Source organism: Rhipicephalus microplus, unplaced genomic scaffold, assembly GCF_043290135.1.
Source record: "Rhipicephalus microplus isolate Deutch F79 unplaced genomic scaffold, USDA_Rmic scaffold_22, whole genome shotgun sequence".
Classification (NCBI taxonomy): domain Eukaryota; kingdom Metazoa; phylum Arthropoda; class Arachnida; order Ixodida; family Ixodidae; genus Rhipicephalus; species Rhipicephalus microplus.
The window spans coordinates 3,293,469-3,320,673 of record NW_027464595.1 but is presented as its reverse complement, the minus strand read 5'-3'; the positions used below and the strand labels follow the sequence as shown (position 1 = coordinate 3,320,673).

At 43.3% G+C, this 27,205-nt stretch overlaps 1 protein-coding gene across 7 annotated transcripts in view; it reads left to right on the top strand.

The window, feature by feature from the left end:
• The window catches only part of LOC119186319 (uncharacterized), a 68,158-nt gene extending 41,400 nt beyond the window's left edge, over positions 1-26,758 (top strand). For 4 of the 7 annotated variants that reach the window (XM_075883946.1, XM_075883944.1, XM_075883945.1 and 1 more), the window contains one exon: positions 17,956-24,233. In XM_075883946.1, coding sequence (XP_075740061.1) covers positions 17,956-19,440 — 1,485 coding nt within the window. In that variant the 3' untranslated portion in view covers positions 19,441-24,233. Of the gene's footprint in view, positions 1-849; positions 6,198-17,955; positions 24,256-26,346 lie in introns of those variants that run through there. The other 3 variants (XM_075883949.1, XM_075883955.1, XM_075883951.1) reach the window with 3 other exon arrangements.
• Positions 26,759-27,205: the final 447 nt, after the last annotated feature.

The following is a 27,205-nucleotide window of genomic DNA, read 5'->3' as shown; positions in this document are numbered from 1 at the left end:
GTTTGAAATGGCGAGAACCGCCTCTGCCCGTGGGGTCGTGGTCGCTTTCTGTTGTTAGAAAGTGATTCATACGCAAGTCGCTGCCGCTTTTCTTAATTCCTGTGATGTCACCGTGTTCAGGGGCTTCTTATCCGTGTTTATCGAGTAGTTAACGTCATTCGCCCGAAGCACAGAACACCTACCACCCCGAAGTGTTTGCCACCAAATCTACAAGCAATGATAACGAGCATAAAATAAAGGCCTTTGGATCGCGATTTGTGAATGTTGGTCTGACGCATGTATTACGCGGATGTGTGGTAGGTTCATGCGTGTTGCTTGAGGACCGATCATACAGCTGGTGTCACTTGGGAGGAAGTATATACTGCGCCAACGCTTTCGTTGAAGCTTGTTCTTGCGTAAGTGCGCGAGATAGGTACGGAATACACAAGTTGGAATTAGAGATTGTTCTTTTCCGAGTGGCTTTATTAAGCAGTCGCAGATGATGACAATTTGTTTGCTTAGCAGAGTGTGTTTAGATTGGGGTAACCAACAGTGAAGGTAGTTGTGTGTGGGTGAGGAAATTAGTTTTCTTTGTTGCGGTGCCTTCCAAACAAATCCGTTATTTCTTCTCTTCATTGCGTCGGTCTCTTGATGTGGCACTAAATTTTGCTATGTGTTCTTCGTGACACTTCCTCTCGCTCTAGAATGCTCTAGTAAATGTTGACGCTAAAGTTCAGCTGAAGTGTTTAAAGTTCTTTGCAGCTAACCACAGCAACGTTTCTTTGTCTATGTGCTCAGTTGGACGCACGTTATTTGGCATGCCTTTTATAACACAAAACATTTCTTTTTTTTTTTTCGTTTACTGAACAGTCCGGAAAAAATCGGGGACATCTGTCCCGACTGGGACAGCGCGGGCAAAGACTTGGACAGTCGAGCAAAATTCGGGACGGCTGGTAACACCAGTTTAGGCAAGTGTATAAAAATTTAAAAAAAAAATGTAATAAAATAGAAATTTTATTGCTGGGAGCATTGTCGAGCTTCAATTGCTAACCCGTAAAGGTCTTTTTAAAAGTTAACATTGCCGCAATACAGCACTGTCATGGGGTGAAGTGCTTGCAGTGTATTGCAGTAAAGCATACATTATGCGTGCGTGTGTGTGTGTGAAATGGAAGCGTAGCACTGCTATTAGTCCTAATGCGATGCGCCGTGTTTTGTCTCATTACTGGTCATGCGACAGACAGCATCAGCACCAACTTCAACCTTTGTAAATAGTCCATATGTTCCCCCATAATTATTTTTTTTAATTGTGGCAAGTTATTCACACTGCAGTAAACTTCTAGTATATCGCATGAATAATTTAAAATTGTTGCATGGCCCCCAATAAAGAAGTGAAAAATACCTGTGACAGACTCCTTGGTACTCCAGATTTTGTGCCATCAGATATGTGCTCTAAAATGAAAATGATCATTATTAGTGAAATATATACTCAGGCTAGGTATTGGAGATGATTGTGTATGTTTTGCAAATTTCCTTTTAAAAGCTCATGCTTCACTTTATCGGGCTTTCTTTAGTTATCAAGAAAAATAGCTCCCCAAGAATGGTCTAAAATTAAACACACAGTTTGTCATGGGGCAAGTTGAGCTTAACAAGAAAATGATTTATGAAAACCATTCTGTCGCACAACTAACAGCAAGCTGGTTTCAGGAAACATGTTGACCTGAGGTGATAGCACGTGTTCACGCATCTTACAAAGGCTGCTTGTTGTTATAATGTGGCTGTGATTGGACAAATGTCTGTCATCAGGTGTGGAGATACATCGCATCTCTGATGATCAAATTTTTAAAGAATGGGTTTTCAGGGGATGCTAAAACTTTTTTTGAAGGGGTGAGCATTAGAGAGCATTACTTTATTAAAGTCTCCAATTTCATTAGGTTAGCACTGTGGCTTGCAGGTATATTAAATGAGCATGGTCACTTGAGTAACACTCAGAAGTCAATAACTATAGGGTGAACAGCAAGGTATGTATAAAACAGGATTATGCAAATTGCAGAAATAGACATAATGAAGTTGTTGAGAAGACTTTGTTAACAGTACATTTACAGGCTTCATGCAGAATTTGCTTTCCAGCAGGGTGAATTTACTTTCGCTGATGCTTTCGATGGCATCATTGCAGTTCATAAGCACTGGTTTTACGGACTGCACGTGATGATCTTGTTTTTTCAAGGTTTATGTACTGATTAAAAAGTATAGGATCAAGAAACTTACATGCTGTCTTAAGGCATAGTCAGGCTCACCATAGAGGTAATTGGTGACATTTTAGTGAGTTGTATGTGGGAGGTCTGTGTACATAACATCATAGTAATCTTGCAATGCTGTAGCTTTATTTGTGTAACGAGTGAAGCTTCTTTTCCTGTTAAAAATTTCTGCCGAGCAAACAAGTGCCAACAGTAGGATTTGCCCTTGGGTAAAGCAGGTGGTATGAGTGAGCTTATTCAGAAGCCCTTCAAGAGTACCCACTGAAGGAATTAGTACCTATAGGGCAAAAATTCCAGTGCACCAAGAAGGGCAAGGGAGGACGGTGCAGGTTAACATTTCAGGAGGGTATCTCCTGGACATCATCCTTCTCTAGCCACAAGCTTGTATGGCCAATGTTTAGCAGACTCCTACTAACATAAACTAGGTATAAATGTTGCTTCTCTATTGTAAGATGACAACATATACCTTTTGAGAGTCTCCTCACCACAAGCCCTTACATTAGCCTAAAAATATTTTTTATACAGTGCCCTTTTTTTGTCTTAAACAGTTGTCTGAAGCAACAATATGCACATTGTGACAGTCTAGCTGGTGACCACAGAGATGGCTCCCGCCATCACGATGTATACTCCACTCAAAATGTAAGACACTGCAAAATCATAGTCCGGTGTGTGTACATACGACCTTGAACATGCAAGCAGTGACCACTTCTCTTGTGTTCTCTGTACTGGCGCATGCTTGTTGCACACCTGTTCAAGATTGTGACAGTGAAATTAGTTCTGGCAATGCTGTCTCAGAGGTAAGACTGTGTACACCCTTAGGAACACCATGGTGGAGCGAGCAGAGATTCATATCAAATGTAGTAATAAACTGGCAACACCATGGTGATATAAGCACACTTGCATTAATTTATTACATCTTTACTGAGGCAGACATCACACAGCTAAGCCTAGTTGTGATCTCTTTTCATTATTGTCTACATAGTTTTCCCGTTGGTCACAGCACAGGAAGAAAAATTTCTCTGTGGTAGCACCATATTTTAAGCTTGCATGACTCCAATGCAGCACTGTGTGAACAGATATATTGAAAATGTCAATACTTCGGGTCCTATAAATGATGAACTGGTTGTCACATTCAGCCAGTGATCCTGCAGGAGCTTTAGCATATACTCTAAGGTCATTTTGCATCAACAATGCCACATACAATAGTTTAACAATGGTTGTTAATGGGCAAGATGATGCATAGCTTCAGGGAGGTAATTAAGCTAAGGGGGAAAATTATACATGCCTAAGCACCACTGGAAAAATGAAAAAGCACAGAAAAAGAGCATCAGTCGCAGCTGAACTACAGAAAATATTTACACTGCCCCACACATTCGCATCGTCTAGAATTTTCCCTAATAATGTTATACCAACCTGTCTAGCAACAAGTACTTCCAAGGTAATAAAGTGCAGAATGACACTTGCATAAGACAGGAAGCAAAGGACGCGAGTTAACTGCCATCTATCTTTGTTTGTGGCTTTGGTAGAAAATATATAAGGAAAGAGGCACATGTGCAGAGTGACAGTGTGCAATGTCACAGTCATCAAAAACATCACTTAACATTGCCTGCTCAGAAATTTTCCTGGTTTTCGAAGTTTCAACAAATGTGTCATAATTAAATACACCACTTCTTTTCCAGCTTGAACTGCTTCCAACAGTTCACATCTATCAGGACTGCTGCCTGTAATCTTTGTCTGGTATTTAATCTGAACTGACATGCCCTAATACTTACACACAATTAGCCATATTTGTCTATCTACCCTTAACAGCCTGTAAGTCCACATGTAACAACACACGCTCCACCCTTCTAGTGGTCATAGTCCATACGGGTCATTATATCATTCAGTTAGCTGCCTAACTTTACTTTCATTCATTCACTTCATATTTCTTGAAAATAGAGATATGTGAACCCTACAACTGCTTTGCAAAAAACAAATGAATTACAAGTATAACACTTGCTATGATGGCTTAATTAAAAAAAATTATTTCACGATGATGGCCCAGAAGCTTTCTCTAGAAAGCATGTAAAGCCCATATGGAGAAGTATGTGTCCCAGGGAAATTCTGCAACTGCCAAATTCGAAGGGTGTGCAAAATATTCTACGATTTCACATACCAAGTTGAATACTGTTCTATTTGATTCAGTCGCCATTATTTGTAGAACTAAACATTTTTTACTAGTTTAATAAAATTTAAAATGTTAAGTGCACTGAAATAAAGAGAAAATGTGTAAAAGTATCATAAATTTCATCCCTGGCAGGTTATGCGCATTAAACATGACAGCTTATCTAGTGCAGCTGGCTGCTTCGCTCTAGGAAAGTGATTTTGCTACCTATACAATTGTCACTTACCCTTTCTTAACACTTCTGTAGACTTTAAGGGCTTGTTGTTTTCGCCAGATACTCGATTCCTACTTTTAAGATTTTTAGGAGCCCTTATCATAGCTGCAAAGGGAGATACAGCCAGTATTTGATGTACTTGTTTTTACATTGCAATGGAAATAATACATCAACTGGGAAATAGCGATGAAACATTTTGTGTTAAATTTTATTTCAAATTCGTTCTGCTGCACAACTTGTGTACCAAACAGTGACCGACAACCATTGGGTGTATTTGCGCCATGCTCTGCCATGACGAAGCACATGCATGAAACTTGAGAGACACGAGCTCATGCATGCAGGTGCAATTATTATGTAGTCGTCCCTTGAAACATCCTTGGTAATTTTAAATACTTGGCTGGGCAGATGTCTGTTAAATTATTCTCGAATGTCCAGGCTGGCTACAAAATGAGCAATTCTAATATTGTTCTTGGCTTCTGCCACAAATTTTTTACCACTCATTCTTTAAAAATATTTCCTAACGCTGTTGTTGTACAACCAAACAAGAATATTTACATGCTCTTTAGCACACTGTTATTCACAAACTAAATGTCAGTTCATTAAAACACAAGATAGTTAAACATTCATATTCCATAATTACGATCAAACTGCAGGTGAGTTACCACAACAACCAATCTTGCACTGATGTCATTATGTTTTCATTATGAATTTAGTAATTTGCATGCTTGCTTCTTTTTCACAGAGTATGCATATTATTATACAAGACACCACAACTAACTCATTTATCAACTTCAGTATTTTATCACTTTCAATCAACCATCTTGCAAAGTCTTGAAACAAATCACTTTTAAGACCCACAAGTTTTCTTGTGCCCTTACAGTGCATCGAAGGCCCTGAAGTGTCAAACAGGCCAAAAGGCATTGGTAAGGTTTTTTCATAGGCATCGGACAAATCTGTTTACAAAATGTGTTAAAGGCACATGCGTGCACATGTTTTGGTTTGATTGTACGTTAACATTAAGAAAAGAAGGAGTGGTGTGACATTTCTGGCACAAGCCAAGCATGTGGTTAGCATAGCTAACTTTCACTTAACTTTATTATCTTAAAGACCCCGGTGTGGGGGGTATTACATAAGGGGTGGGTTAACAAATGGAGGTTACAGAGAGTGATCTTCTGACAAACAATATGTATTTATATTTTGCGCAAACGTTGATGAACACGTGATGGCTGCAATGTCACGGGGAAGGCCATTCCAGTCCACTGCTGTTTGAAGAAAAAATGAGGCAGCAAAAGTAGTAGTGCGAGCGCATGCGCATGCGATTGAATAAGGTTGGGTTGTGCGGTGAGATATGCGTGTTGGTGGGATAATGTAAGGTGCTTGATTGAGGGAACTGTGAAAGAACTTGTGAAACAAACAGAGGCTGGCGATGCGGTGATGCACAGAAAGATTATCAATATTGTGAGACGACGTCAGGTACGAAGGAGCGACCGTTTTATTGTCAACCCAGACGCGCGAGCCAGCAACCGAACAAGCAGCGAGCCGCTACGATGATGATGATCACGGTGCTTTGTATGCGCAGGTGAAAGTGAAAATGATGAGCAACACAATCAGCGCTCACACTATTTCCCCCCTACACGAAAGCGGTCTGCAAGACGTTCATTTAGTAAGTGTATGAGCGCTGGATATAAGGTTTCAGGCGAGACACATGGACGATCTCGGTCCCGCGACGACGGCGATCAGAAGCCGAAGTAACCGGCGCGACGCGATAATTTACGGCCGATGTTCGTTCAAGCACGGTGTAAGGACCCAGGTATCTGTGAATGAATTTTTCACAGAGGCCGGGTGTGCGAACAGGTGTCCAGAGGAGCACTTCGTCGCCTGGGTAGAATGACACAACTCGACGTGTCGCATCACAACGAACTTTTCGCTGGGCCTGAATGGTAGAGGTGTTGGCGCGGGCGATTGTGCGGCAGTGGTTGACACGGGCAGCGAATTCTTCCGGAAGGGACGCAGATGGGACAGAAGGCGTGGACAAAAAGCTGGTGTCTAGAACAAAAGATGGTGCACGGCCATACACAAGAAAAAACGGGCTGTAACTTGTAGTGCGTTGTATGGCAGTGTTATAGGCAAACGTGACGAAAGGTAGTATTGTGTCCCAGTTCTTGTGATCGGGTTGGACATACATAGAGATCATGTCTGACAAAGTTCTATGAAAACGCTCAGTAAGACCATTGGTTTGCGGATGATATGCCGAGGTGGTCTTATGGATTGTGTCAGAGGCCTGTAAAACTTCAGCGAGCACACGAGAAAGAAATGTCTTGCCACGGTCACTCAGGAGAACACGAGGGGCGCCGTGGCGCAGGATAATGGCACGCAGAACAAAGTCGGCTACTTCGCTGGCAGCTCCAGTAGGAAGAGCTGCCGTCTCAGCGTAGCGAGTAAGATGGTCTACGGCAGTAACAATCCAGCGGTGACCGGCGGCGGTAAGCGGAAGGGGTCCGTATAAGTCTATGCCGACGAACTCGAAGGGAGCGGATGGGCACGGGAGAGGCTGTAGAGGGCCGGCGGGAAGAGATGTCGAACGTTTTCGGTGTTGACATGATGAACAGGAAGTGACGTACCTGGAAACACTAGTGGAGAGGCCAGGCCAGAAGCAGCGAGTCTTAATGCGATCGTAGGTTTTATGAAAACCCAAGTGGCCAGCCGTCGGGTCGTCATGAAAGGCTTCTAAGACTTGGAGTCGAAGTGAGCGAGGTATGACCGGGACCCATCGGCTACCGAGAGGATGGTAAGTTTGTCGAAGTAGCGTTCCGTCATGAAGTTTGAAACGCGTGAGTTGTCGTCGCAAGCGGCTGTTGGGAGCACGAGATGAGCCGGTGAGCCGATCGATGATTGTACGGCAGTATGTGTCTGCACGTTGGAGCGAGGTGAGGTCTGCGGATTGAAGGAAGTCATCCGGTGCAGTGGGCTCGATGGGACTAAGACTGGTCATCTGCGTGGTCTCTTGGCTGGGAGGTGCTGCGCAGCAGGTAGATGCGTCATGATTTTGCAACAGCGGACAGCGTGACAAAGCGTCGGCATCTTGGTGTTTGCGGCCCGACCGGTATGTGACACTGTAGTCATACTCCTGCAGTCGGAGCACCCAACGACCGAGGCGTCCTGACAAGTTTTTTAATGATGACAACCAACAGAGCGCATGATGATCCGTGACGATCGTGAAGCGGCGGCCATACAAATAGGGGCGAAATTTTTGCACGGACCATACGATAGCGAGACATTCCTGTTCAGTGATGCTGTAATTGCGTTCCGCCGGGGAGAGAGTACGGCTCGCGTAAGCCACGACTTGCTCTTGTGAAGCCTGGTCACGCTGCAGCAGAACAGCGCCGATTCCGTGCCCACTTGCGTCAGTGTGTAATATAGTAGGGGCTGTGGGATCAAAATGGCGAAGAACTGGCCCTGACGTGAGGCATCGCTTCAGGGTCTGGAAAGCAGCTTCACAGTCATCTGTCCAAAGAAATGATGCACTTGTGGTCAGGAGTTTGTGAAGAGGAGCCGCGATAGTGGCAAAATCACGGACAAAACGGCGGAAGTAAGAGGCTAAGCCGAGGAAGCTGCGAAGGTCTTTGAGCGTGGTGGGCTTAGGAAAGTGCAGCACAGCGGCCACTTTGTCGGGATCAGGTTCGATGCCAAGCTTGCTGACAACGTGGCCTAACACTTTGATGCTGCGGCTCGCAAACCGACACTTCTTGGTATTTAGCTGGAGACCGGCTTTGGCTAGACATGTGAGCACCTCGTCTAGACGTTCTAGGTGTTGCGAGAAGCTGGATGAAAAGATGACGATGTCATCCAGGTAACAAAGACAGGTCTTCCATTTTAGGCCACGCAGCACCGTATCGATCATCCGCTCAAATGTGGCTGGGGCATTGCAGAGCCCAAAAGGCATCACATTGAATTCGAAGAGACCATCAGGAGTAGCAAACGCTGTCTTCTCTTTATCAGACTCATGCATCGGGATCTGCCAATACCCAGATCGTAGGTCGAGACTTGAGAAATATTCTGCACCCTGTAAGGTGTCAAGTGCATCGTCAATTCGAGGCATAGGATATACATCCTTGCGCGTAATTTTGTTTAGTGCCCTGTAATCAACGCAAAATCGCACTGATCCGTCCCTTTTCTTAACTAGGACAACAGGAGAAGACCAAGGGCTTGTGGAAGGTCTGATAACGTTGCGTGCGAGCATGTCATTGACTTGTTCCTCGATGACCTTGCGTTCTGAAGACGACACGCGGTAAGGGCGACGGCGGATAATACGAGAACCGTCTGTGGCGATGTGATGAGAGGTCACCGTAGTTTGACCTAAGCCATCCGAACAAACGTCAAAACAAGTCTTGTGTTTTGTTAAAAGGGCCATTAAGTCATTAGTTTGCGTTGGAGTGAGATATGGACTCAAAGTGGCTTTAAGCGCATTAGATGAGCCTCCTGGTGGCGTACACTTAGCGACTGACGGCGGAGACGATACAGTGACGACACATACCGGTGCTATGTCGATAAGGCTGGCAACAGTGGACCCCTCTGGCAGTAGTTGTGGCTCTGTTGTCGTGTTGTAGGCGGTGAGACTGGCATGACCACGCGAAAACCGCACTAGACAACATGCGATGGCGATTCCTCGGAAAATGCAGCGCTGATCGGGGACAACCACTGCGTCACCGTCAATGGTATCGCTGGATCTAATGGTGAGGATACGTTCTTGGGCCGGGGGCAGTACAAAGTCTGCAGCTGCAACAAGGTGAGGCGACGAAAAATCGTAAGCACTAGAATTTTCAGTGTCCGTAATGCGAATAACGGGCGGACCACACGAAATGACAGCGGAAGCGGCTGACAGGAAGTCCCAGCCCAATATAATCGGATGAGCACATGAAGAAAGCACAGCCAATTGTATATGGTGACGAATTCCGTCGATCAGAACACGAACAGTGCATTGTCCAATAGGGTAAATTCTATTTTCATTAGCACCACATAACACCGGACCAACATATGGAGTTTGCACTTTCCGTAGACGATGACATAGTTCGCGATCAATGACCGAAATGGCTGCTCCAGTGTCCACGAGTGCGTCAACCGAAATGCCTTCTACACAAACAGTTAGTAAATTTGCAGGGCGCGCAGGAGGAATTGGGACACTTCGACGACAGGCAGTTTCTCCTCCAAAAACTGCAGCTGCTAGTTTTCCGAGTGGCTGTCGAGGGGCATCAGGGCAGAACGTAAAGGCGAAGTAGTACGGCGGAAGGGCGATGGTGAACGACGGCGGGGTGAGCGGGAAGAACGAGGTTCACCGTGGGACAAAGGAGGCGAAGGCGAACGTCGTGACGAGGGAATGTAGGTTCCTGGAACGTAGGGGTCAGACCTCGCAGCCCGGTCACTCTCGTACGAAGAATAACCTCGTCGTTCATCTTGCTGGCGCCGACGGCAAAAGCGGGAGATATGTCCTCTTATGCCACAGTAGTAACAGACGGGGCGCGTAGGGCGCCAGGCAGGGAAGTGTGGTTGTGGTGGTGCCTTGGCTGCCATCGCGGCCAAATGGTCGTATACGACGTCCGTAGTTACAGGTGGAGTAGGTGGAGGAGGCCGTGACACGACTTCGGCATACGTAGGCACATGTAAGGGCACAGGAGGCGGGGCGCGTGCGACGCTCGTCATCGACGCCAATTCGTCCTTTATAATTTCCCGCAGGTTAGGAGGGGGTGAGCGGGCAGGTGAAGTCGGTGCGCTGGCAGGAACAAGGCTGTGAAGTTCCTCTCTCACTATGGTGCGAATTAGAGCTCGCAGCTCATGCTCGCCAGTAAGACGAGTGTCATAGGAGGCGTGTGGAAGGCGCATTGAGTAAAGTGCGTCCAGGCGCTGGCAGGTGGTAATAATGTCCTGAACTGTTGTCGGGCTCTGCATGACAAGAGCATTAAAGGCGACGGAGTTGATGCCTTTCATTAGTTGCCGAATACGATCGGCCTCCGGCATGTCCTTTTGGGCGCGGCGGCAGAGGGCCAGAACGTCTTCAATGTACGATGTGTACGATTCGTCAGGCCCCTGGATGCGGGTAGCGAGCTTCTGTTTAGCTACCTCAGAGCGTCCTGTAGAAGTGCCGAATATTTGACGCAGCTGCACCGTGAATGCTGACCAATCAGGAAAGTCGCGTTCGTGGTTATGATACCACGTCTTAGCAACCTCCTTCAGATAAAAGGGTACATAGCGCAGCTTATGTGCCTCATCCCAGTAATTGCAAGCACTGGTACGGTCGTAACTGTCCAGCCATTCTTCTACGTCCTCACCGCGAAGGCCAGAAAACACTGGAGGGTCTCGTTGCGAGGTACTCACGGTGTGGTGAGGCCCAGCAGGCTGAGCGGGTGGTGCGAAGAAGGCGGTAGGGGGTGGGTCGTTTTGCGCCATCACTGTTGGCAAGCACAGCCGTCGACCTGATCGGAGCTCCAGGGGTGACCGGTAGTGCACGAGGACTTGGGAATCACAGCACGCTCCACCACTTGTGAGACGACGTCAGGTACGAAGGAGCGACCGTTTTATTGTCAACCCAGACGCGCGAGCCAGCAACCGAACAAGCAGCGAGCCGCTACGATGATGATGATCACGGTGCTTTGTATGCGCAGGTGAAAGTGAAAATGATGAGCAACACAATCAGCGCTCACAATATCAATGTCATGTTTTAGGGATGATATGCTTATGTCGTATGAATATGAAGAGTGAATGAACCTAGTGGCACGATTTTGTACAGATTCTATTTCGTTTATTAGGTATATCTGGTGTGGGCTCCAAATGGGCGCTGCATATTCCAGTTTAGGTCTGATGAGCGATTTGTAAGCCAGAAGTTTTATGTCTAGTGGTGCATGACGCAAATGACGCTTTAGGAAACCGAGGGGTCTATTCGCGGATGATATGATGTTGTTTATGTGAGTGTTCCAGGAAAGGTCAAATGTTAAGGTGACGCCTAGGTATTTATGACTGAACTTGTTCGATAGTGGAATTAGAGATTAGGTATGAGAATGATAAAGGATTACACTGACGTTGAAATGAGGCGAGTTTGCATTTAGTGGAGTTAAGCTTCATTAACTAAAAATCACACCACTGTTGCACGAGATCCAGATCCTGTTGGAGTGTAGTTTGATCAGAAATGTTAGTAACTGTGCGATAAATGACACAGTCATCGGCAAATAAACGGATATGGGAAGATACATGAACAGGAAGATCATAAATATATATTAGGAACAAGAGGGGTGCGAGTACAAATCCTTGGAGGACGCCGGATGTTACTGGGAGGGAGCTAGAATGGGTATTTTTAATGGAGACGAACTGAGAGCGGTTAGTAAGAAATTGTGTGGTCCATGCAAGAATGTTGGGGTACAGGTTCAGCTGGGAAAGTTTTAACAGTAGGCGTTTGTGCGGTACCTTATCAAAGACTTTTGCGAAGTCGAGAAAGATTGCATCGGCCTGAAAGTGATGGTCGAGAGAAGAGTGTATATAATGAATAAATATAGCAAGTTGGGATTCACAGGATAATGATTTACGAAATCTGTGCTGGGAAGAATGAAAAAAATTGTTGGTGTCAAGAAAGTTCATGATGTGTGAATATATGATATGTTCCATGATTTTGCAGGGGACGCTTGTTAGAGAGATGGGTCAATAATTTAGGGGGGACTGTCTGTTACCTGATTTGTGGACTGGAATGACCTTTCCCTCCTTCCAGTCGTCTGGTAAAATTCCTTGTCAATGAGTGATGAAATGCCACTAACGGATAACACAACAGGGGCCATCACTGGTAATGTCGTAGTAGGTGGCGTAAGAAACGGTACGTTGGCTTCTTTAGTGAACACTGATAAGAACGCGGTGTTAAAGATATTGGCACAAACAGTGTCGCTTACGTCTTCATTTTTATCGTTTGTAAGCGTGATGTCTCGTGTTAGTTGCGAGTTTATGATTTCCCAGAATTTCCTGGGGTTAGATTTCAGAATTTTAGATAAATAATTGTGATAGAATGTCTGTTTCGCTTTTCTAATTTCAGCATAATAAGCATCTTCTCCAGCATAGTACTTGCCCCATGCGCACGCATTACCATTAAACTTCGCAGCTCGGAAGAGGCGCTTTTTTTTATTTTCAAGTGTTTTCAAACTTTTGGAAAACCATGGTTTATTTTTATTGGCAGTAAAGCTCACTGTGGGGATGAATTTTTTAGTCAAGTCAGTTATCTTGTCCTTAAGCATTAGCCAGCTGTCATTGAGAGAACAGGAACCGAGATTGAGTTCGAAGTACGGTAGGAAATCTCGTAATTCACGAATAATTAATTCATAATTACTGTTATCATACAAGGGAATCGTTTTGCGGAAAATGGAGCGTATTTTCGGGGTGAAGTTAAATATGGTATGGATGACTTTGTGATCGCTGATTTCACGTAAGTATGCAGTAGATTTTAAGCTTTTGGGGCTATTTGTTAATACCAGGTCTAAAATGTTTGAGGATTCACTAGTGACGTGCGTTAGTTCGGTTACCTGTTAGATGAGGTTAAAGTTGAGGCAAACATTGACGAATTCTCTTGCTTCAGTATTTCCCGAGGTTGGTGAAACCTGATTGAGCCAATTAATGGAGGGAAAGTTAAAATCCCCATAAAGCAGAACACGTGCGTTAGGGTGTTTATTAGTTAGCTGGGATAACATTTCGTAAAGTTTGCGGGGGAAGTCTGGGTCAGTTCGAGGGGGCCTATAGCATACGCCAAGTATTATTGCTTCGGGAGGGGCATGGCATATTACCCATAATGATTCTAGTTGTGAAGATGTGCTGATTAGAGAGCATGATAGTTCTTTTTTAGTGGCCATGAGTATGCCTCCTCCACATGCATTTTTACGATCGTGACGAAAGAATATGGTATTTATCCCGCACTAACTTTATAGTTAGTATGGGAGTTTCAGATTAATTCCAGCCTATTTTTTTTAGCAATATATCTATAACATGTGGTACAATAGTTTCTGTTCGTAATTTCACAAATAACAACACTATTATCAGCAAATCATGATGAAATTTAGATGTTAGCAAGGAAGGGGCATTGGCAGTTAAAATAAGAAATAAGCTGGGCTTAGCTGAGCACAAAGTGAGTTCAATTTCATGCGAAGCATTCAAAGTACTAAACTTTGTTCGGTAGTGCCAAGGTCCAGATGACTTAACTTTAAAGTAGATGTTTATGACTGACCTTGTGAAATGTGTTAGAAACTTCTAAAATAATTCAGTCTATGAATCACTCCATCAAGAGAATGGCACATTTTATGAGTAAATAAGTGGAGTCTAACTTTGAAGCGTAGTTTTAAATCTATACTGCGTAGTGTTGTATGAAATGTAAGGTGATATAGAGGTACTTAGCTGCTGAATAAGCTTTGTTAGAACATAATAATAGTAGTGGTATTACAACATATGTGCAAGTTAAAATGAGAAAAAATAATAATAAATTTTTTTTAATTCCAGAAGAAAAAAAGAAAATTAAAAAAAATTACAGCATATTCATGGAGTCATTGATGATGAGTGGGGTGAAGCGTCCGTCCATGCATGCGTCTGTGCGTTCAATCACGTTCGAGAATGCAGATGACGCATGGGTAACACCAATGAGACGCGTGCCAAAGGAGCCGAGCGCAAGCGTCTTTAACGTGCCCACCACTCTGCTTCGTTCATGCCCCACCAACGATCCACTACGTATGATGACTATAAAGGAGACTGAGAGATCCGCTCGTTCTATGCATATCCAGGCACAGCCCCCCATGCAGCAAATCAGAGAGTAGGGGTACAGCGCCATCTAGTTATCTTTACCCAACTGCAGTTTCTATGTAATTCTTCAGAAAGCGCTGTCTATTATACTGTTCGGCAAATACTGCTTTCCTTTCTCTGTTTTCTCTCCTCTCGGTTATGCGTGATGCTTGTACCATATCTAAGGACACAGTGAAAAATGAGGCATCAGTACCAAAAGGGCCTATGGTTTGCATTCTTTTATGGTTTGGGGCAAGTATGAATATTTATAGCAACTTGATTTAAAAGTGCATTTATTATGTGTTTGTGAGTGCCTGTAATGTGTTAACTTAAAACTACTGAAAAAAGTTACTTTTGACGTCTCGATGTTTATATCACTATGAATTAATTGAAACAAAATCTTTGGTCTTGCTATTTTTGCCCTACCTTGCAGTGTCAATAGACCAGCTTTCGTTTGCAACTCAGTAGGATAATTCGTTAGATTGAATTTGGTATAAATATACCTCATTGCCTTCCTGTGCACCCCCTTTTAATCCTCGCAATCAGTTACTTTGTATGTGGAAATCCCACAATACTATTATAATCATGTTAGTAATATATTCATCATCATCATCATCATCATCATCATCATCATTATTATTATTATTATTATTATTATTATTATTATTATTATTATTATTATTATTGCATTAATAACATTGCACTTGATTTGCAGTTTACTCATTAAATCTGTATTTCACGGTTACACTGTTCAAGGCAGTATTTATAATGTCCTTACAAAGACCTACATATTTTAACTGCATTTAATGGACTCAGATATATCAGCCAGTCTTGTGGCACACCCTACAGGACAAGAATATTTCCGTCATTTCAGGACATCCCGGGGATGTTTTGGATTTTTGAAGGAGGTACGTATTAGGGAATGACTGATGCACGGCTACCTGTTTTTCATGCAAACTTACCTTATCTCCAAAAGATCAGGTGATGGCAGTATGAGGCAAAGCAGTTAGACCTTTTCAGAGTAGCTTTATGCCTTCCTATAAATAGCAGTGCCATGTCCTCCTCTGGCAGAGAGGTGCTAGGCAATAGGAGGTAAGGGAGTGCCAGACCGTTTAAGCTTCGATGCAGCACACAGCAATATTTGGTTGTGCATATGTCCTGTGCTTTACACAAACTGTTTTTTAGTTGTTTGCACTGCTTGAATTACACTGTGCCTTTTTGAAATGAAACTTGTACTGGCATACAATGAACTGTAAATGTTGTCAGCATTAGATGTACAAAAAAAAACCATCATGAAGGCAATGAGCCCTTATCACTTATTTGCCTTGCACTACAGCTATTCTGGGATGAAGAGAATGGCCATAAGGAAGATAATAATAATAATAATAATAATAATAATAATAATAATAATAATAATAATATAATAATAATTCACACCAACTGGTTTCATTATAACAAATGATTCCAGCTGATTCCATTTCCAGGCCAGCTGGTTTCATTTTCAGTCTCGAGTGGTTCATGCTGGGACCAACTGGAACATGTTGCTAATGTGTTGGCTTGTACTTAGTCCCAGCTGTATACAGCCATGGTTTCAGTTAAAGTGAACTGAAACCGTGGAGTATTTTCACCTGGAAAGGAAAGAATGTAGAAAGTGAATCATCCAAAGGCAGAAAAGAAAACAAAGAGGAAAGATAAAACATGGAACAGAGCAAGAAAAAAAAGGCGAGCTCTCAAAGAGAAAGAGAGAAGAAAAGAGAGAAAGAAGGAGGCACACGCACACAGAACTTCTCTCGCCCTCATTTTTGAGGGCTCCTCGTTTTTTCCCTATGCGTCACTTTTTTACCATTACCTGGCTAAATTTTCGCTCCTATACACAGATCGACTGAATTGATGGCGCACTCAGATTTAGCGTACATGCTCGTTGTCACATCCTGTCCCAAAATTCTCATGCCTATCGTTCCAGAAAACAGCTTTGCAATGCAAATCACTATCGTGCAGCTGAGGAGCTGTATCATGCACAGATCATAATGTAAGCCTGATCGCACGAAGTAACGGTAATAACTTAGTAGTACACCATGCATAACACAAACGCTCAGTGGGCCCTTAAGTTATGTCGTCTTAACTGCAAAAGTGCAAGTTGTGCTTTGCATGGCATTTTCCTCAACTGTGAGCCATACACTACAGCTGTGTTTTGTATGAATATAAAAGAGAGTACTGCCTGAAATGTTAAGTACACTGACTATACAATTAAAACTAGGTAATCGGTATTTCTAAGGGTTACATTTTCTTGTAAAAAAGTGACACATACTTATGTCAAGATTCGTGCCGAAAGTACGTCTTGCCCAAGGATATTTCTGAAAAATTCAGCATATTCCACATAACTCCGGAATCGGCATTATGCGAAGCATGCGGAGGCATGCTTAGCGTGACCATGCTGTGATTTTTTATAGCGGCACGTCATGAAATTATGCCAAATATTTGTCCAAATGTTCCACACACAGACATACATTGAAGAATTCCAAGTGTTTATATAACCAGTTGTTTGCACTTGTGCAATGATGCAAACATGAACTTGAGCATTAGGAACACCAGAATCAATAAGCTGGTACGAAGTGCTGGTGCTAGTGAGGATGGCAGCCCTGGACGCTGCTGCATAAATCAACTTCAGTGCATGGCACCTAGCAACAATTGACGTTAACCCGATATCACAGCTGCATCATAGGAGTACATATGTAATGTTTATAAAGCTGGATTGCCACCACTGCTACCACTATTAACATTTCATGACCATATTAAGGTATTAAGCTATTTGAAAAGTAGGTCCGAGATCTGGCGTGGCTTTGTTGTAGAATATGCTTGAGTGCCGCGCAGAATGCTTGGGTTCGATTCCTGATGGGACCGCGACATTTATTCTTTGCATTCGTCGGGTCAGCGCTGCCGATGTAAGGCTTTTTAGATGCGAAGCATCTCTGACTCACGTGTTTAACGCCGCACGTACGTTCGTGTGGACGCACCGCAGCGCGTTTCTGTCGCCGCAGGTATTGAAGCACTGCCAAGTAGGTCAAGTCGCAGCTGCGCGTTGACGTCTCACCCGCAGCAGCTGCCGGCTCCTCCACCCGCTCATAACACACATCTCTCCCACTTCACCCTCTCCACCACCCGCAACGCTCGACCACACGTCGAGTGGAAGCACTTTTTTAGCTCGTTATCTGCGATGAAACTTACACGAAACCCAACCTGCCTCCCATGTCTTTGCGTTTCAAACAAACCTTTACTCGAGTAAACATTACACCTAGTCCGCTTCCAGCCGTTCTTCCAGCACCCGCGTCGACGCCTGTTTCAACTGGGTTTAGGGGTCTAAAACAGTCGCATATTACTAACATGTATTTTGGGAGTGCTTTTAAAATCTCTTAGCTGTTGAGAGAGAGCGAACACCTTGTACTCAATGAATGTTCATCATGGACGTTATATTTCTTCATCGCTATGAGAACTTCATTCTTCGGGGCTTCCGTTATGGAGGGGTTCAACTGTAAATGTGCTCCTCTGTGTTCTAGTTGTTGGGGTGCCTGCTACGTGCAGCCATCAAGCAAGCAAACAAGGACCTTGAGGCAAGCCACAATGGAACATTACAGCAGCAGCACCAGAAAGAAAAGGACCACAAGAAGCTTCGATTCCAGTACAGTGATCAGTCAAAAGGGCTGGCACAGTATTGGAATGATGTAACTAATTTCCCAGCTTTTTCCACAGACCCTATGCTTGTTGTAGCCCCTGCATCTCCATGCAAGGAAATGTGGTCGGACGTTGCACGGAAGTCTGATTCTGCTAACATACAATGTCACAGTGCGCTGTCAGTGACACCTAAGGTCGCAGAAACAGACACTGCTCATGGGTACCCTTCACTGCCAATAACTGCAGTGGCATGCACCAGGGCTCCAGCTGTGACTGTTTTCGCTCAAGTAAAACGGCACCCCGTGCGTGCTCCTGCACTTGTCGGTGGTGTATGGATGCAGCACAAAGTGAAGAAGACTGGGCGTACTGCCGTGCCACTTTGTTCTGCTGCTTTTGAGCAGAGCCCACCTTCTGACTGTGGGCCACTCGGCGCCTGCGGCGTAACATCCACGGTGAGCCCCCAGTCAGAAGGTGTGGTTCTGCGCAAGGGCAGCACTGCGGCTGACACCAGCGCTTCCACACCTCGTGATGATCCCCGTGTAGAAAAGAAGGTTAGAGTCGAAAATAGGAAAGGGCACAGTAACAAGAAACCAGTTTCTCCTGCTCTTGTCAGTGGTGCGAGTGTGCACCACAAAGTGACGAAGACTGGGCGTACTGCCGTGCCACTGTGCTCTGCTGCTTTTGAGCAGAGCCCACCTTCTGACTGTGGGCCACCCGATGCCTGCGGCGTAACATCCACGGTGAGCTTCCAGTCAGAAGGTGTGGTTCTGTGCAAGGACAGCAGTGCGGCTTACACCAGCGCTTTCACACCTCGTGGTGATCCCCGTGTAGAAAAGGGGGTTAGAGTCGAAAATAGGACAGGACACAGTAACAAGAAACCAGTTGCTTCTGCTCTTGTCAGTGGTGCGAGTGTGCACCACAAAGTGACGAAGACTGGGCGTACTGCCGTGCCACTGTTCTCTGCTGCTTGTGAGCAGAGCCCACCATCTGACTGTGGGCCACCCGACGCCTGCGGCATAACATCCACGGTGAGCCCCCAGTCAGAAGGTGTGGTTCTGTGTAAGGGCAGCAGTGCGGCTGACACCAGCGCTTCCACACCTCGTGGTGAGCAGAAAGCAACTTCAGCAAAATTGTCACACAGCCATATTTGCACCGGCGGAGGAAATCTTTCTTTAGGGAGCACATTCAGCACTTATAAGGAGTTTAAAGCTAGCTTTGAAGGATGGAAAAGTGAAGGATTCCATCCGATGCGTATTGAAAAATCAAATAAAAACCCATTGTGTACTGAGAAAGATTTAAACAAAGCAGACTTTCCTTATGTTCGAGTTAAATTTGTCTGTTGCCACGCAGGGCATCCAAATCCGAGGTGACAAAATATTCGACCCAATCAACGCTTCAGCGGTACAGGTTGCAACGTTGAACTTAAGCTTGCGCTGCGGGTTTCTCTACAGTCCTATTATGAAGTTGTAAATTTAGCGGATGTGCCCAACCATAAAATAGGTCCAGAGATTTTTGTATGGTACAATAATAATCGAGCATTCAGTGCTTCTGAAAAAGAGCAACTTCGGGAGTTGATTTCTTGTAATGTGAAACCTAAAGGATGCCATTCTGAGGAAAACGGGAAAACATGTTACTTCTCGTGATATTATAAACATGAAGCATAGAACAGTTCAAAAAATTCAGGACAATGCTCATCATGGAGCCCTTCTGTTAGAAAAAATCAACGAATTGTTTTCAGAAAACTCTGGGTGGAAGGTTCATATTGAAAAGAATACAGAAAATGGTCTCTTGTACATATTGCTTCAATCAGAGTATATGGCCCAGTTACTAGAGAAATACCCTGAAGTGTTGTTCTTTGATGGTACGTATAAAGTTAATAAAGAAGAGTATATCTTGTATTCGATTCTGTATGAAGATGAAACAAGCCATGGGAGGCCTGTATGTTATGCTTTGTTCAGCGGGAGACATCAGAAATATCTAAGTCTTTCCTAGAGACATTCCTTTGTTTGAATCCTGTCGTAGAGGAGAAGAGCAAAATTGTGGTAATGGACAAAGATTTAAATGAAATGAATATAATTAAGCAGCTTCTGGCCAAGTGTAGAATCTTGTTGTGTTCATGGGACGTGTTAAAGTACTTACACACGAAAGTGATGCAGCATAAGTCAAACAGTCTAGATAAGAAGTATGTTAAAGATATAATTACGAAACTGGTTTTTGCACATACCGTAGATATATATCAAGGGCACTTGCAGGACTTGGAAAAAGCACTTGAAAATGACAAAGCCCTTCTGCAGTACTTTTACAAAAATTGGCTCAGCTGCAAGATCATGTGGGTTCATGCTTATCGTGCAAATGCGTGTAGTTTAGGAATTAATACTAGCAATCAAATGGAAAGCCATAATCAAAAATTAAAAAATTATCTAACACGTGACATGCACTTAGTGGAAGCAGTGAAAGCTCTGATAAGGTATGTGACCCACGATGCTCTAGCACTCAGCCATACGCAATATAAAGAAATGAGAACTTGCATTGACACCAGTAAGACTGATAAGTTTTGCATTGAGGTGTAAGCAAAATGCACCGATTATGCTGGAAAATTGGTATGTAAAGAATATGGGCTGTTTATGAAATATCCAGGAGACTGTGTTGTCTCTGATGGCAAATGAACCGTTTTTGTTGGCAGTAAGCTTTATGAAGGTACTAATAATATGAGGACATGCATATGCACATTTAATGCGCAGTACCAGCTGCCCTGCAGGCACATTATTGCAGCTAGATAAAAAATAATATGGAACTGTTTGATGAAAGTTGTGTGTCAAAGCGCTGGCTTAAATCTGATTTTGTGCAGACCGACCAGACAGTGTCACCAGACAAACTAAGCATTTTAACTACAAGCATGATAAATAAGGTACAGCCAAAACTTGATAACTCAGAGGCCAGATATAAATATGCATATGCACGTCTGTTGGAACTGTCAAAGGAAGCTGCTAATGTACTAGCCCAATGTAGCGCAACTGAACTTAGCGAAAAATTGAGCGAGTGTGAGGACTTTTTCCAAAATCTTGTTACTTACCCTATAAATAAGAAACATGATTCACCACTTCCTAAAATAGCACAAAGTAATGAACAAGTTAGTGGGGAAGGAAAAGGCTTAGAAAAGTCAAAAGAAGTAAGTAATTCGTGGAGTATAGACCTGAACGACTATCTATTGGCCAAGTCTGTAGATGATGACACTATGAAAAAGGGCTCCACAGAAGATAAATCGGAACTGAAAGTGCAATCTGGTCAACTTAAATCTGATTCAAAAGATGAAATTAACTTTACTATAGCCTCGCATGATAAGGTATGTCAGGTTCTAGCAAAGATATCGGACACTAGCTCTTCGCCTAGTAATTTTGCACAGCAACTGACAGCGCTTAGCATACCTCTAGTTAAATCCGCTCGCGGCCGACCACGTAAGAGATGTGCACATGATACGAAGCGGGGAGAAAAAAGACTATATTAGCATGTTTTGAAAAACTCTCAATTTAAAGAGAAGGCACCTGTGACAGTCATTGGTAGAACAGTGGAAGAAATTAGTGACCCTATAGCTGACGCGATTTGTGGTCCAAATAATTGCAAACCATACAAAATAAGTTCCTCTGATTTAGTGGCCTTACGAGGCACGGGATGGCTGTCAGATGCAATCGTAAATGCAGTGCAATTTATTATTTCGCGTCAGTTTCCTGGTCTGTGCAATTATCAGGATGTTCTTCTTGGGGAGAGCTTGACATTTAAGAAGCGAGACAACTTTATTCAAATTCTGCATATTCCTGGGCATTGGGTTACAGTGACAAATTATGGTGCCCCTACAAACAGTGTTTTTCTGTATGATTCGTTAGACCAGGACATTATGCCAAGTGGTGCAACTCAAGTTATGAACATAATGAGTCTAGCTTCTAATACTCTCACCATTCACGCTAAGGCAGTACAGCGTCAAGAGAAATGTTATGACTGTGGCGTTTTTGCCATTGCTAATGCATTCACCATTGCATCTGGCATCGACCCGTGCACCGTTGCTTTTGATAAGACCTTAATGCGCAGACATTTAATATCATGTTTTGCAGACAATGAGATGGTGCATTTCCCTATTGCTCTAATGCAAGTGCCCAGGGTAAAACCAAAGTCAAGTTGCTTTTTTGTTCCAAAGTAATATTACATGTTTAAACCATTGAAAACATCAGCCTTAAACTGAAACCATGTAGTTCTATAGCTGCTGATTTGAGACTATCTATAGATTCCAACTCTAGGTTATTAATATATTCGGTCATCATCATTAGCATTCTTAGTTCTTCTGCCCCACAAAGAATTTTAAAATGACATTCTTTGGTCCGTGTTAACCAGCAAGATATAACTTTCTACAGGCGTTATTTATCCAGAAAATAATGCAAACCATTATACTATATGAACCTTGCTTTTAAAAACTAAGTGGTCTGAGGAAAAGTTGATAAATTTTGATGCCTATCGGTCAATAAAATGAACAGTGTAAATAACGCAGGCCAGAAAGTTATTATTTTTGCGGTATATTTTAGGGACCATGAGCATCCTAGCGTGTTGCAACCTTTTTAGATGTTTAAGTATATAAATGTGTGAAACCTTTTAAAGGGGCCCTAAAGGCATACTGTTGGTGCACTGTTTGTGGTGCACTGTTTGTTCCGTGCTAAGAAAATGCCTTGTTTAAAAAGAAGTTATATATTAAGTGGTCAGCATGCTACAACTGGTATTTAAACAACTTTCCAAGTATGTCTTCTTGACATTTTGTCCCTTAGGTGGCGTGAAATACAGTAGTAGCAGGCGTGGTAGAAGGAAAGTTTTGCTATTATGAGCAGACACCGGTCAGTAGCTTAGGAGAAGCTTCTGTGGCACAGCTAGTTAATTTGAGAGAACTTTCACTGCCCCCCCCCCCCCAACGTTTTTGGGGGATTTGAAGCTAGCCATGAGTCTTGTCGGCGGCTCTTAGTTCAAAGAAAAAAATAGAAAGAACCAAGCAGCATTTCATACCAGATTTGGGCGCACGTTAAAGAACCCTAGGGGGTAGAAATTTCCGGAGCTCTCCACTACGGCGTCTCTCATAATCATATGCTGGTTTTGAGACGTTAAACCTTACTTATAAAAAAATAAGCATTTCATACCATATTTTAATGCACTGAAATCGTCTTTTCTACTGTGGACAGTTTCAGTAATTACTTTATCTGGGACTCGACTACGTCATTTTATAGAGTTACAGAGTTTGCAGAATACGACATGGGTGACCGGTGACTGGAGCCTTATCATACATTTACTTCTTTCTTGGTGAACTAAGCCCTGTAGATAATACTGACGTTTAGGCATTCTTAAACTTTCACTCATTATTCGAACAAGAGAAATTTTTTGCCTTTAGCGTCCCTTTCAGATGAAGAAAATTTGTTCCTTTGTGATTGAATGCCTGACTTCATTTTCTAAGCTGTGCTCTGTGGAAACACATACTTCGGCAATATGAAAGCTAATGCGGGCAGGTGGTGAAAATTTACTTTTCCAACTGTAAATAAATTTTATGTGATTGTATTACAATGTAAGATGTTCCTAATGCATTAACAAATAGTTCATATTCTGAACATTCCCTAGAAAACAGCATCATTTCTCGTAAAAGTCTAAATGTTTGCTATGGCAAAGTTTGATTCCATTAGACTGGCTGCAGTTTGAGGCAGCAGTTCAGCATGGCCTGTATTAGTTTTATGCTGTCTAAGTCTCTGGGCAGAGCCTGACCGCTACAGAGCGCGTTCTCGGGTGGCGGATAGAGAAACGTTCCATGATGTGAAGTTGCACAAAGCTGCTTCATATCATGGTACAGGCAGTTATGCCCGCGGACCAACAGGCATATAGTCATGGTTTATATTAGTGACAACAATATTTTTGCTGCTGTTAGCGGCCAGTAATTTTTACACATCACCCAAATTTAAGTCAGTGCATATACTTAGACATTGTGATGTGCGTGTAACATCAGTGCAGCGCTCATGTTGGTTACCATTCACGAGACCATAACAAGGACCTGCTGCCAGCCATCATGTCCTGGTCCTGACCTGCCTTTGGGAGGCTGACTGAGCCGTCTAGGTTGGCGAGCGGGTTCCTGCCACGATGGTGCAGTGACCAGCCACCATGGTGCATGCGTGGGTAGATCTGTCTGATATAAAGTGTTAATGCAGGCTTGTTAATACGTCGTGAACTTGCTATAAACAGCACTACAACTAGACAAAGAAAAAAGAAACAGAAGCTGCAAGGGACATCCTGTCTCTTGCAGCTCTATCTATCAGATGTTTTGATCTCTCTGCTCACATTTGGAGATTGTTTTCACACTGTGACTAAAGCACTTCTGCCCATGACTTATGGGTGAATTGGGCTTCTCATCTGCTTCAGCCAACAAATACACCTGCAAAGAATGAGTCTGCCACTGTGGATGACACCAGCATTGGAACTACTAGTGACTGTATTTGTTTCAAATGTTCAGCAGAACTTCATTTAATTACAAAGCTTTGTTTGTCTTTGTAGTTTGGTAATGGGTGCAGTTTCAGTGTGATTGTTTTGCTTTTATTTAAAATTTTTTATTTTAAATGTTTGACATTTGTGTGTGAAAAACTGGCTCATCCTTTCCTGAAACGAGACCCTGCCTCAGTAAAACGATCCTGCATCGCAGGCATGAGGGCTGAATGGCTGCAGCTGCTTCAATGCTGCCCAAGGATTAAGTGTTGATGTTTGAGAGCAGCAGCCATAGGCCGGTAGAAAAAGTGGAACCTATTTAAACTCACTCAAGAAATACGTTTCACCATGGAAACTCACTTGGACTCAAATTCACTTAAACTTAGCTCTACAGAACTAATTGGGACTCGCTAAACTGTTTGTCAACCACTCTCACTCAGGCTCAAACTTACCAACATATTACTCAGTTCGGCACGCTCAGACTAGCGATTTGACCTGTGTCTGAGTGAGCGAACAGCTGTCACTAGTCGCAATCCAATAAGAATATTTTTATAAAATATGCAGCTCACATCAGAAATTTTTGCCATGAATGTCCCATGAGCGAGTTTGTGAAGGGAGGTCTTGGTGACCACCTTATCTCCTAACTTGCGCCTATGTGCAATAACCGCATGAACGGTTGTGTGTTGATGTATGCTTGAACAGACTTGATTAGCAATGTAAGCAAATATGACGTCGATAGTTATGCTGATGGGCGGGTATATAGGAACATAGGTCAGAAATAAAATGTGATGCTCACTAAGGCTCACCCAAAAAATACACGTTGAGCTTAGGGCTCACCACCTCAGACTTGCAAATATTTTCCTCACTCGGATTCAAGCTCATTAAAATTTTCCTTAGCCACACTCACTCTAACTCAAACTCATGTAATATTACTCAGCTGTACTCACTCAAACTCACGACTCGATCATAGTCCAAGTGAGCCTGGCCTCATTAACGTCCAATGTGCCATGATCGAATCAGGCAATCGCTGATACAGTGGCTGTAATGGGTAATTTTTGAGCTTGTAGCGCAATTTGTCGAGTGAAAGGAAAGCAACTTTCAGGTGAATTTGAACATTTATTGAGAAATTGTGGCCTTGTGCTGCACAACAATATTTGGCTCACGTGTTCTCGGGAGTCTTGACTACCGATTGGCCGCGTTTTACGACCATATTCAATAAGAGTTGCAGTGCCCCTTAAACTTTGAAGAGGTTTTGCGGCAGTGCGAATTCTCTTGGATAGGTGCTTTCACAGCATAGCACTCTATGCTTTAGTGAAATCACCTTCACAGGAGGTTATGTGCAGATCAATGTTAACTATTTGTTCATTGCAAGTACTTCAAAATTTTAATAATTTAAAATCGAGTCGAAGTGAGTTTGAATACAGTACTGTTCCTTCAAATATTCGAAGCATTCGAATATTTGCACAACCCTGCTTTTTTTAGTTAATATATTTGTATTTTTTGCTCTTTCTACGCAATTGGTTTCTCCCCTTGTTTTTTTCTCTTTCTCTTCTTTCTAATGGTTCTCCCATCTTCTTTTTCACTCTCTCCTTTGCGTCCTCCCTTGCCTTTCCGACCCCCTATACTATTTACTATTTAAGGCTATGATTTCTTCTGTCACCATGCATAAATAGCTGAAGAGTTATTATGCTCAGCTTTCAATTCGCTGGTTCGAATATTGCCTCGGGTAAGCAAAAAAAAAAAAAAACAAGAAGTATTCTTGTTTTCTTTTCTTCTGCTGCTAGGAAGTGGTTCATTGCAGATGGGACCCGTCTTCTAAAGCTGCACAGGTTCGGAGGTACCAGTTAGCTTGCCAGTATTCATTCAAATGTTATGACTGGCAGTGCAAGGACCAAGTCTGCAATAGACGCTCATTGGCGTACCAGCCAAATGTGGTACGCGTCCAGCAGAAACGCAAGAGGTGTCTGGGTGTGCTGCAGGGAACACGCAGCAGCGTTGCTGGGACAGACAATTTGTGTTTGAGGAGAGGCGCATGCACGGACCGAGGATATGAAAAGCGCGTTGCGTGTGCATTCAGGGCTCTCTCTGTGGCTTTCGTTACGGCCAGTCCTGTCTCCTGTAAAAGCGCATCTCGACGCCTTGTGTTTTTTACAATTGTAAATATGTAAATAAATCGTGTGTTTCTGTCGTCAAGAAGCCTCTCAAAGGTGTCTTCTTCCTTGGCACCTGGGTGAAAGCCTGTGCCCCTAACCTCGGTCACATCAAGGTGTGCTTCCCAAAAGTATCGCTGTGGTATGTATTGTGTGCTCACAATTGACAACAATGAAGGCATGGCTAAACTTGTTCCTGGTTTATCAAAAGCCTTCTTGCAATATGTGCCTGTTTCAAATATATGAGGACTAGGTTTTCTTTTTTTTCAAGTCCAAATTTGCTCGAGATAAAACTACAGCGAATTCAAGACGCTCATGTTTGGAAGATTTAAGTAGACTTTCCAGCTGCCCCTTTGCATAGTTGCCACTGCAATTAAGGCATCTGTTTTGGCCCTGTAGCAGTTCTTTTATGCCCCCCCCCCCCCCCCACAAACACACATTAAAGACAGCCAAGTCAAATCTGTATGCCACTCACTGTCTGTAGATTGTTGTC